Below are 13,173 nucleotides of genomic sequence, written 5' to 3' on the forward strand. Positions count from 1 at the left end.
GTGCAGCCTGCAACGGGTGACACCTCAGCACCACACTAAACAGAGTTTTGTATTTTTTTTTTTTTTTTAACAGTGGCTGGAGTGCAAATCCTGCCACCAACCCTCGAGCTTTCACTGCAAGTTGGAGGGCCTGCTTGCAGGACTGGATGCAGATTAATGTCATACCCAGGACAGAGCAATTGAGGTTAAGGACCTTGCTCAGGGGCCCAATGGAGTAGAGTCGCTTCTGGCGTTTATGGGATTCGAAGCGACAACCTTCCAATTGCCTGCATAGATCCTTAGCCTCAGAACCATAACTGCACCCATGCCGCTATTTACAGAAGCTCTTTAAATAAGTAAATAATAAATAGGTAGATAAGTAAATACACTCGCTTTGGTCGGAATATACACCAGACTGACCATAAAACAAGAAAATTAAAAAAAGAAAAAAGTTCTGACTTCTGACGGTGAGGCATTTTCCGAATGTGTTGCTGTTGGTATAAAGGAGACCCAGTGGCATTTCTTGACACACTTCTGCGGAATAATTCTTTGGTTGAAAGTACTCAGTGTTAACGTGTCAGAGAGAGGATATGCGGCACTGTTCATAATGACACTCTGTTTTGTTTTTTTCTTTGCTATACCTCCAGGGGGGTCCAGAGTGCTTCCTATAACTTAACTTACCTTTTTAATTAGCTTGCTGATTCAGTGGATCTCTTGAAGTGATATTTCCAGGCCTAGCACACCGCAGTGTAGAGAAATGTACTGGCCGTCACAGTGTTATAGAGAATGTGAAGGATGTCACATCCCACATTAAAGGAACACAGTCTCCTAAGGAAAAAGACTCTGCTCTGCCCTTTCTTTTATAGTTCAACTGTGTTCTGAGACCAGTGCCACCTGTCTTTAATGTGGACCTCCAAGTACCTGTAGGAGTGGACCACTTCTGCATTCACTTCTTGAACAGTGACTGGACATAAAGGCCTTTCACCACGCCAAAGATCAGAAACAGACAATTCTGTCACAACCAATAAACAAACCTTTCCACCTGACTGTTGTACTCATGTCACATTCCCTTAATCAATACACCTCATTAGTGCAGAATCATCTGCAAGTGACATGACCTGGTGTTATATTTATAGTATAGAGAAAAGGAGATCGAACTGTTCCTGGTGTTGCTCCAGTGTTGCTCACAACCATATCAAAAACATAGTCCTTGAGTCTCACAAACTGCGTTATCCAGGACACCATAGACTCATCTACCTGCATATCTCTGAGCTTACTGCTTAACAGGGATGACTGGATGGTATTGAAGGTACTAGAGAAATCAACAAACATAATCCTCACAGTTCTGACAGCTTTGTCTAGGTGAAAATAAGCCTTGTGGAGCAGATAGATAATTTCATCCTCCAATCTTTGTCCAATAGGCAAACTGCAGTGGGTCCAGGAATCAAGTAGTCCAGGAATATGTTAAGTGCATATTAATTACAATTCATCGTATTTCCTTAAAGCATATTAATATTTTTCTATAAAGCAGAAATAACTCAGTGATTAATATCTAGTACAAAACAGTTTTAATAATAACATGCTTTTGTGTAATAAGTAATTTCAGTTAGTTTATTGTAGTTTTGTGTAACAGAAGCAACACCCAGTGACTAACAAACCCTTGTCCCCCGGTGGTTGCTATAATATTTGGGAAAACCAGTACGTATGGTTTGGACTCCTATGTTGCAAAACAACATATGAAAAGCACTAACAATTACACAAACAAATAAATATTAAAAAATAGAAACATAAAATCAGGGTTCAGCTTTTTTGCACAATTGGCACTATTATAGCTCAGGTTGTGATACACACGAGTCCACTCCACAGCAGTTACCTGGAGAGGAGAAGCCATTAATTAGACTGAAAATATATATAAATTAGGCTTTTAGATACCAAAGAATAGACTGAAAAAAAATCTAGACATGTATCTGATAAGGTTATTTGTTAGATGTTTTAAATTGCACAATGTCATAGAATTCATAATTTATAAATTAAGTCTCACTATCTTAAACTTCAGCTCAAATGGATAGACATATTAGCATAATCAATTTGCACTTATTGTTGCCTAGTTTTATTGATTACAGTATTATATAGGCTATAATGTTGGCATAATAGGTAACATACAATTGATGAAACAACAACATATCCTGTCTGCATTGGAGGAGATGTGAGTGAGGTATCAGGAATTGAGGGATTCCACTCTGTCTCATCTGCTCTTCAGCTGCTGGGACATGATTAGCACCGTCATCATGCTATTTCAATTCAAATATCCCTCCATAGGTGACAGAAAAAGCTTGATAGCAAGTGTATTCATTGGTAGGGAAAGGGCTGACTCACTGACATTCTATCTCACACTTGGACCTTACCTTGACAGTCTCTTAACGTTTCATAGATGGACTTGGCTTAGCAGACATCACTGCTTGTTGTGTGTTGTTCAGGATGTTCCACTATGCTACTCAATGGGACTTTTTTTTTTTATTTTTGTACAGTCAATGTGTGAAAGCAGCATAATGGTGAAGATGATGCTTAAGCACAATCTCACTCAGCTTATCTGTCTTCAACATTAGTGTGACACAAAAATGAAAGTCATTCACTCCGCTCATATAACTGGTTTGATGTGAATTGTTTTCATGTTGTTCTCTGGACTTTGAAAAGCTAGTGTGAGTACTGAGAAAAGCGCTATATAAATGTAATGAATTATTGTTATTATTATTATATGTGAAACAAAGTGTATGAAAATACAGGTCAAATTGTGTGCCTTATTGGTTCAATATAATACACAGAATTTTAACTTCCAATACAGGATGATCCCTTATAAGGGAGGAGTGGCAAAGTTCATTATCATGAAATAACACAGAAAATAATCAAGCGTCCATGACCCACTATTGCTATTATTTGACTTCGATTCATTTGGTGCTGTTTCATTAAGTGTGATTCACAGTCAAATTGCCTGGATTAAATTAACACATTTAATGGTTATGTTTATTAAAAAAAATTAAATCGCAGAGATTTTTAACATTTTAAACGCATACATTTATGGCAATTAATCAGCAGCTCTAATATTCAATATTAAAGTTTTTATTTTATGACACAAGATTAAATGTATCTCCTTTTTCCAAAATGCACTTTACAGAAAAGAGGTTACAATAAAGTGTAAAAGAAAGTATATTGGTGAGCAGCAGTGCAAAAATGGTAACTTTGAGATTTTCTGTATCGTGCAAAGCAGTAAATAAACACATTTATTGTGAAAATCTCTAAGATGCATTCAAAAGACATTAAAAAGCTACAGATCAAAATCCATCCAATTTTCAGGCACATTACAAAGGCAGCAAAGTATTGCAAAATGATTAAGCTAGTTGTTGAAGTTGCTTCTATTCTTCCATGAATATCACCAAACGCATATGAAGATGCTGTGATGTCATGCATTTTTACAAAGTAATCTGGTTTTGTTCACACATGTGCAATCCCAGGAAATTTGCAGGAATTATACTAGATCTAGGTCTTTACTTGTCTGAGATTTTTGCCTGGGACAGGCACTTCACCCAGGAAAGGTACTTTAGAATAAACAGGTTCCGAAAATGAGTAAATGATTATTTTACTCCATAAGTGTTGTCACAAAGTGAGAGGAAAGTAAATGATGAATTAAGAGAGAGGCTTTTTGTGGAGGGGATTAAAGATCTGCTTAAGAGAAACAGACCAAGGTAGTTTGGGCATGTGAAGCAAAAAGCAGACTATACTTTTGTGAAGGGATACACCATGATATATTTGAACAGAATGTGGCCCAGAGGGAGGTCAAAGAACATATAGTTGAAAGTAGTGTCGGGTGATATGAAAAGAATAGGTTTTACTCCAAAGCATGCCCAGGACCGTAGAAAATGGAGGAAAAGATTTTTTAATCATTTGGATAACCAAAAAGCTATAGTGAAAAATAACACATGCCCATACTTTCAGATACATCATCTTAAATCACCTTTAGTTTTTTTTCCAGATACTTAGTATTAATATTTTCCAGTACAATAAGATATGTTACTGGCATTTAAATACACACCCCTGGAGCTATAAGACATAAGTGCTGGCTACTCTGTCTTTCTGCAGAATTGGGCCGAGATTTTCGGATTAAATTGTGCATATTATAAGTGAACACTAAATTCAGTCTAGATTGCCTGCTGTGAAAGGCAAGTTGTTGCTAGATAAACATTTTAAGAAACACAAGCTTTTATTTGTTCTTTTTTTCTTTACTAGTAATAGCTTTTCTACAAAGTATCATCATGGTTTTGACAGATTTTCTAGATGCTTCATTTTATTTTTTCTTAATCATTCAAAACTTTGTCAGAGAACTTTTTGTATATTTGCAGTATTTTTTGTATACATTCACTTTCCCACGCTAGCAGATTTCCATGTGTTAGTATACCTTTGTCTTTTCTATTTTTACTTGTTTAGCTACCAGTCGGTTAAATTTCACTTTTTCTTAAAAACAGCTGACAACTTTCCATAGTAACTGCAAGAATTTTTGTGCTTATGCTACTTGGATCATTTAGTTCTGCAGGCATCTCGTTAGAAAAGGTATTCATAATGTTGTAAAACAAAATTTATATATTTTAAGAATGTATTTTTAGTGCATGTCAACTTAAGTAAAGGCTGTTAATTATCGTGTATGTAATTAAAGTTATAACATAAAGAATTTTGTTATTATAAAAAAGCAGTTTCATATATTTATGGATAATTAATATTTTTTATAACGTTTAAATTTCATAATCAGTTGAAAAATCACTGTGGTCATATCTAAAGTCAAAGTATCAATTGTTTTCTATTATCATTATATATGTCAAGATTCACTGTTTAATTTTAAATCTAAATACTTATACTGTAATGCAACTTAACATCTGTAGCATATTTATTTTTGATTTACTAATAACTTTTTCCCCAAAATTTTACTTTTAGTCCCAGTGGCTCAGTGCTTTCTTGCCTGGAACAGGTTAAAACATACCTGCTTACTGATGGAACCTGCAAATGTGGCTTAGAATGTCCTCTTATTCTCCCCAAGGTATGTACCACTTCCTCTGTAATTATCAATTTTTAGATTAAACCTTTTTTCATTTTGGTGGAAGCTTTACATTATATTTTCTTACTCTCACCATGAAACTGTGTCTATTAACAAAAATAAACCACTTTGCATTGATAGGTACAAGTAAATATTAGTAGGTGTCATATCAAGTGAAAATGCTACAGCAAATGTCTTTAATCTTTAAACATAAATAAAGCAATTGTTAACAACAAGAATTAGGAGTGTCGCAAAAACCAATACCTTGGTACCAAATCAATATCAAAATTGTGAAAACTTAACCATACTAGCTTTTTTGCAGTGTCACTGGTACAGAGTGAAAGTCAGTACTGCTCTCATGCATGACTGCAAGTATACGAATTACTCTGGAAGGCACAGTAATACATGAGTAAAAACTACATAAAAAAAATTGGTGACACAGCACAGCATCAGTGCAAAACAACAAACGACAAAAGAAAAAAACAAAGCAGTCCTGTCTGGAAGTGCTTTGTATTCAAGGTAGAAGAATTTCAGCACATGATTGCAAGAATCATGTTTATTAGTATTAAAAGCATTTAAAAAAAAAAAAAAAAAGCTCAAACACACAGGCTTTCATTATTGCCATTTTTTATCCCTTTAGGTAGTTATTTCAGAAATAGATTCATGCATACTTTGAGAGAAGTGGTGGAAATTAAGAAAGTACAGTTACTTTGTTTCTGGACTTTAGTACATTTTTCATGTGTCTGTACTTTACTTAAATATTATTTTGCTGTGGATGTTTTTGACTTTTACTCTATTACATTTTACAGCTAATATCTTGACTTTCGACTCCACTACATTTGTTCATTACATTTTACAGTAGCATAAGCGATTTGTTCTTTTGGAAAGAATCTTTTCATTGAGTTAATGGATTGATTTGTGAGCAGAGCTCCACGGGAGTGTTAAAACGCATGCGTGATGGTGTCAGCTTCTTTTGTCTACAGCAGTGTTTCTTAAACTATGGGTTGCAGACACGTCTCTGATAAGTTGCCACATAATCGTGTTGTAAAATTAAGCAAGTTTGTCCAAGCGTGAATTCTGTATTGAGTGATATGCCACCCACTATCTATTGTACTGTTTGTGGCAATTCAGTGCATGTTAAACAATGTTGTTGACGCACCACCATTTCTATGGCACTAAATATATTAACCATTCGTACCTTCCATCTCACATCCAATGAAACGATCAAAGAGAGATGACTGACTACAAAGACAAATATAAGAAAATGAGAGAGAGGTGGAAATGACCGATGAGCTTGGGAGGTGAAGGGACTGTGGCGCTGGTTTGAAATATTGAAATTAAAATAGTAGGTGCAGCTCAAGAATATCACATTGTTCAGAGCTTTGTGAAGGGTGAGTCAATAAAGTGAGGGTATATACAGTGCTGTGGCAGTGTTTTATACTAAACTAGACATTAAGCCTGTTATAATAACGGGCGCTAGAACAGTAGTGCATAAACATTAGTATGTGGCTGTAATATGCGTCACTGTATTGTGTGCCTTTAATTTTCTCTTGCAGTAATACGTCTCACCAGCAAGTATTTTAATCTGTGCTGGCGTGCAGCTGATTATTGTATGTGTGGCATCTCCCCAGCAACAGATTTTATGTGTGCGAAAATAAATCTAGTTTTAAAAGTCATCATATTGTAATATCATGAAACTTCGTATATTTAGGAAAACCCCTTCAACGACTGACACTTTACTGGGCCAAGTTTGTTAATCGCAAATCTGACATCCTCAGAGTGAACACTTGCACAACAATAAACACTAATCCCACCTCTTTAGGGAAGCTGGTCTCTGTGTCTCAGTACCCAATTGGATTTTTCGTGCGTTATGTTTTAGGTCTTACCTCATTTACCGAAATCCGATTGGATCGGGCGTGCAATATTTTATAGGTCCCGCCCTCTCTGTCTTGTGTGACGCGTCAGGTGGCCTTTGAAGCATCGCACCATGCCCCGCGGACCCACACAGACACATGGACGCACACAGGGGTTTTATTAAAAAGGATGAAGTTTCACTGATTATTGATACCTGACTGGTTCCGCGTTATATGTTTGCCTTTACTGTATACATTGAATTTAAATTTGCAACTGAGATGCAAAGAAAGCTTTGTATTAAGTTTTAGATGCCCTGGTGAGGAAGAATTCCTTCTTGCCTCACTATTTTAAAGTAGTTCAATACAGTATATATCAATCTACTGGTAGTGTGAAAGACATGTCAAGGGTAAGACAAGGAGTAGACATTCAGCATGATGTTAGTCAGTAGAGTTAAACATTTCAAATTGGACTGTTCACTGAATTATTCAGCCAGGTTTATCCTTTCACCCGAATAAAAAATACATACCTGTAGTGTATACTGTGTGTTTTTGTAGGAATTTTTTTTTTGTTTTTGGTTAATCGAACTGTTAAATGGAAAACAGAGAATTTTAAACTAATTGCAAAATAATTTAGAAAAACATACCATTAAAGGTGTCAAAAAACATTATTATTTATGTTTTTAAGACAAAGTAAATAAGCAAGATTGATATTTTTTTAACTTCTTCATGCCTTAACCAGTGTCATGAGTCAAATGACAAACTTTGTTATCTTTTCTCCAAAAAAAAAAAAAAACAGAAAAACAACAAGAGATTAAAAATTTTTCTTGGCTATCACTACAAGCTGCCTGGGTTAGGTAACACATAAAAAATATAATTTATGGTTGGAGTATTTGGTTAAAAAGGTTGTTTAAATGAAATTATCTTGGAATTCACTAATTCAACAGTACAGTAAACCTCTATATCATAATATCAAATAAGATCAAAACAAGAATGCCTGGATAAAAAAAAAACTTCCCAGACTAAAATATTAAATAGTTGTGTGTTACAGAATAAATAACAGTTTATAATAACAGTTAATAGTTTAAACATTCTGAAATTTTGCTTATTTTTAGTCAAAACAGTTGATACATTTTTCAAGAAATGCAAGAACTTAGTGTCCAGTTTACTACCTTGTGCAGTATTTCTGATGTAGCAGACATTCTAAAAAATACACACACACAGAATCTTGACCCCGACACCTTTTGCTTGGTAACTTTTATGTAGCATCTTTCACAACAAAGAATGGTTTATTTTATACATTTTTAAAAATGGAGAGGTCTTGAATGTGTACTTTATTATTGCAGTTTGTGACTTGTTCTATTTGATAACTCATAACATTTCCTCTTTTGTCATTATAATTAAATTTACTAAGGTGGTTAAGTACAAGTGGGTGACATACTATGGTTAATGATGAGTAATAGCCGCAAGTGACACACTGGTACAAATTAGAGTCTCATTAGCTTGATTTTAACATTGTGTAATTGTTTTTAAGAATAGAATCACAAGGTTTCTTTTTTACCAAAGCTAAAATGTGAATTGTTAGGATTGTACAAAGGTAAAAGAAAAAAAAGTCTTAAACATTCAATTAGAAACACTTTTTGAATTTCCTGGATCATTCTGTGGCCAGCAGGTCATTGTTTTAACCATCAATATCCATTGGTTCACCATTTTCAGAAGCTCAGAGTTCACTGTTTCCTTTGGTTGCTCTCAATTTTATTTACTTAATGCAGATTGTAAACATGTATTTTAAATCATTTAGCTGACCACTAACTGTGTTAATTTTGAACTTTAATTTAGGCTGCACTTTATTCATCCTTGATTTCATGTTTTTCTAAATACACCTCATCCTGTTATTAAGATCATTAATCTCTCAGCCCAATTTTCAGATTCTTCAGTACAGAATTTTACTACCTTTTGACTAATTTTTTTTCTTATAAATTTCTGGTGGCATATTTTGCCCAGTTGGTGTTGGGGATGAGGATGAGAAATGAATAATTTTATGTTTGAGCATGGTAATTAATACAGACTGTCAATGGTGTTTGTAGCTTTCCTAAAAGCTAGGTGTAAATGTATGATAAATTCTGCTGCTGTAGTGTTGTGCTCATCGAGGACTAGGTCCATTTCCTCAAGATCCATCTCCAGTCCTGATTGTCTAAAACAAGCCATCCGCCAAATTCAGTTTAGCCTGTTCTTTTAGCACTTGGTCAGGTTTAATTATGCACTCAGTGCTGTAGGGGGCCAGAAAAGAACCAGAAGAGTGCAAGATTTCCAAAAGAATCAAGCATTCTTACCCAGCATTCAGACAAGGGCCCTAAATAGTTTTTTAGATTTTTATTAAATTATTTTTAAATTGACACATCAGGGAGTTTCACGCAGCCTGTCCTATCAAGGCAGTTTGACACCTTATTAAAACAGTCAACCACTGAATTAAAGTTTACTTTTTAAATGTATCACCATTGTATCTCATTACCTGTAGGTATTAGGGATGGGACGAAATCTGAATTTCATGTTTTGATTGTAATGACTGAAGTCATTACAATGATTTTTATATTATCACAATATTGTTAATGTGGTAATTAAAAAAAACACCAATACACAAAAGTTCACTGTCTTCAGTTGTTTTAAACCAGCTGTTTTAATATCAGATGCTATAAATAGACATTAATTCAACATAAATAACATACATGAACAGCATTTATGTCCAGTTTGCAGTAACCACAAGTAAACATACAAGTGCAGCTTTTTAACACTATCAAAAACATATATGAACCACTTAAATATACCACTATTAACATTATAAGATCACAAATGTAAATAAATCAGCAGCAGTAGCTAATATCTTTTCATAAAGAAATAAAGTGATTTTGGGATATTCGCACTTAAGCAATTCCACTTAATGGCCGATTGCCAAACTCCACAGCTCCATGCTCCAGTCAAGAGCAACTGCAGTACGTAGTGGCTTCCTGTGCATGCATAAGTGAATTTCCCCTTGGGATTAATAAAGTATCTATCTAGCTATATAGCTATCTATCTAGCTAGCTAGCTAGCAAACTTAACAGAATGTAAACATTGAAAAAAAAAAAAAAATTCCTCACAGGCACTGTTATAAAATAATTATTCAAAAAAGGTGTTGAATATTCTTGCAACAAGCAAGAGAGATTGCTTACCAAATAAATATGTGTGTGAAATTAGTGCTTTAAAAATACATATTTCTGGAAATAACTCCATTTATGTAGAATTTCAAGCCTTGATGTAACGTTATAGAATATGTAGACTAACTTGTTCATTTTGATCTCTCTTTCTCTCAGTTGTAATGTTTGTGTTGAAGTGATAGTTTTTAATTGAAGTTTAACTCATGAATGATTCATAAGATTGGGTGTATCTTGTTTTATTTTTTTCCTTTGTATTATCATGTTTTATTTATTTTCTCTGGATATTTTTTTTATCATTTTGTTGATTTTATTTGAGAAAACAAGATGTATATAAATATACAATTTTGTATTACGTGATCTGTATGTTACATAGTGCATTTTTACAAGGGTAATATAGAAGTGGTGATGTGATTAAATGCTAAAATCCACAAACCAAACCTCATACCTGTTATCTGATTTGATAAAGCAGTTCTTCTTTGAAGACCCTTTCAATAAGCAATGTCTAAGAATAAATTTGCAGTGAGACTGCAAAGCACATTTATTTATTTTTACATTGTGGAACATGCATAACATAAAGTAATATATTGAAGAAATATTCGTGACATTTATGGAAGTCTCCATTATAATTAGCAATGAAAAATAGTGAACATATTAAATCTTCCAACTTAAATTTGTTTTTGTTTTTTTTTAATATCTGTCATTAGAGACAGGGGAAGATATATTTAAATTGGGTATTGATAGAAAATTTGTGACATCATTGCATGTTTAATTAGTAGCAGATATTAATTAGGTATATCTTAGTTAATTATGTACCACATTCTGTGCAGGCAAATCATACAATTGTAATGGAGATAGTTTCCTGATTTACAGCTTCAGACTTTTCAGTCAGAGACAGACATTTAGCAAAAAGTGAAAATCCGCTAGAGGATCATGTCAGTTTCCACTTTTAACACGGTACTCAATTTTTCCTTCCTAAAAGATGTCCATCATTACTCAACAAGAAATTTTCCACCACAATGTTATAATAGCCATATAGAGTAAATATGCTTTATTGATTCAATCTTTAGGAGCAAAACCAAATAAGTATTGAAACATTTTATTTGAAAATGTATTGGGCAATATTTGATATCATTGGGGAAAATTATTTTGCACTGCAGCAAAAAATGCTATTACACTGATGTCATACTCCTTGGTTCCAATGATGATTATTATAGTGATAGGGAAACAGCTTAAATTATGTGTTGTGCTGCTGCTATGTCTAGCACTATTTTCTGTAAAGGCCGTTTTGATTGATGGTGTTATGGTTGTGATATGCTGCAGAAATTTGTTAAGCCTGATTCTGCTTGATTAGAAAGTAAAAAAATTGTTGTAAGAAAGTTTTATATGAACAGAATGTTTGGCAGGTGTGTGCTAACATGTCTCAGAGGTATGGTCTAGTTCCAGTTACACTTTGCACAATCCAAGTTGATAGAATTTTGTTGATGATGGTTTAGTAGCACATCTTTCAGATTAGTCAAAAATTCTGATTTTGATCAGTTATATTAAAAAAAGTATATATTATAGTAATTTCAAGCATATGTTAAAAATTCAGGGTCCTGCTTGCGTGTTTGTACAGTATGTCATTTTTTAAGTTTTTTGTTATTATCTTTAACATTTTTACTTTTTTGTTCTTGGTAAACATGAAAATGTATGGCATGCTTATGACTTGTGCATTGTAGGTCAAAAAAAAGCCTTTGAGCCAAAGTTACATTTAAAAACATCAAGGAAAGGGGTTATCTGTACAAAGAGTGGTAAAATGAAAGGGAAAGCAGAATAGGGCAAACGTATCATTCCCTGTTTCTACCTGTAATGCACATGTAAAACTGAAGCAAAATTTTATGTGATTACTCAAACATGTTAAATGCAGTCACCACACAATTTTTGTTTTTAAGAGCTATGATTCTTTTTGCTTTTAGAGGCCAGAACACAATGTCCCTACATATCTATCTCTCTTTACAATTATATATGTTCAAAGCATTGTACAAATAAATTGTTTTTAAGGAATAATGCAAAAGAAAAAATTTCATGTAATGCACAAGAAGCTTATGCTATAGTTAGTTCCCCTGCTAGATAAAAACTAGCAGTCTTTAAAAAACACAGCTGGCAGATGATAGATAGGGTGTGAGGAATCCAAAATAATACTTTGCAGCACCGGATGCAGTTAAGTGCTGGAAGTGGGAGCAAGGTCAAGGGATAACTTACGGGACTAAACTGAAGGGAACATTTTTTTCCCCTTCATATTGGCAGAAAAATGTAATAGAGGTGACTATAATTGTTCTCATTATGCCTCATTTGTTCAGGTAATGTGAGTCAAGTCAGTAGATAATGTGAAACTACCTGTTGACTCAGGTAGCTAAAATGAGAATTGCTAACATTGAAAAGACGCTTTAATGCACTTTTAATAATACAAGGAAAATTAGATATGGCAGTAATTTTCAACTACAGTCATATGAAAAAGTTTGGGAACCCCTCTTAATTCTTTGGATTTTTGTTTATCATTGACTAAACTTTCAAAGTAGCAACTTCCTTTTAATATATGGCATGCGTTATGAAAACAGTAGTATTTCAGCAATGACATTAAGTTTATTGGATTAACAGAAAATATGCAATATGCATCATAACAAAATTAGACAGGTGTATAAATTTGGGCACCCCAACAGAGATATTACATCAATACTTAGTTGAGCCTCCTTTTGCAAATATAACAGCCTCTAGACGCCTCCTATAGCCTTTGATGAGTGTTTGGATTCTGGGTGGAGGTATTTTTGACCATTCTTCCATACAAAATCTCTCCAGTTCAGTTAAATTTGATGGCTGCCGAGCATGGACAGCCTGCTTCAAATCATCCCATAGATTTTCGATGATATTCAAGTCAGGGGACTGTGACAGCCATTCCAGAACATTGTACTTCTCCCTCTGCATGAATGCCTTTGTAGATTTCGAACTGTGTTTTGGGTCATTGTCTTGTTGGAATATCCAACCCCTGCGTAACTTCAACTTTGTGACTGATGCTTGAACATTGTCCTGAAGA

At 34.1% G+C, this 13,173-nt stretch overlaps 1 protein-coding gene across 5 annotated transcripts in view; it reads left to right on the forward strand.

Annotated features, from left to right (window-relative positions):
* LOC114655491 (methyl-CpG-binding domain protein 5-like) overlaps positions 1–13,173 on the forward strand; it is a 239,318-nt gene that overhangs the window by 137,799 nt on the left and 88,346 nt on the right. For all 5 annotated transcript variants that reach the window (XM_051930543.1, XM_028806527.2, XM_051930544.1 and 2 more), the window contains one exon: positions 4,960–5,062. In XM_051930543.1, the coding sequence (XP_051786503.1) occupies positions 4,960–5,062 (103 nt within the window). The remainder of the gene's footprint in view (positions 1–4,959; positions 5,063–13,173) is intronic.

Source organism: Erpetoichthys calabaricus, chromosome 8 (assembly GCF_900747795.2).
Source record: "Erpetoichthys calabaricus chromosome 8, fErpCal1.3, whole genome shotgun sequence".
Taxonomy (NCBI): domain Eukaryota; kingdom Metazoa; phylum Chordata; class Cladistia; order Polypteriformes; family Polypteridae; genus Erpetoichthys; species Erpetoichthys calabaricus.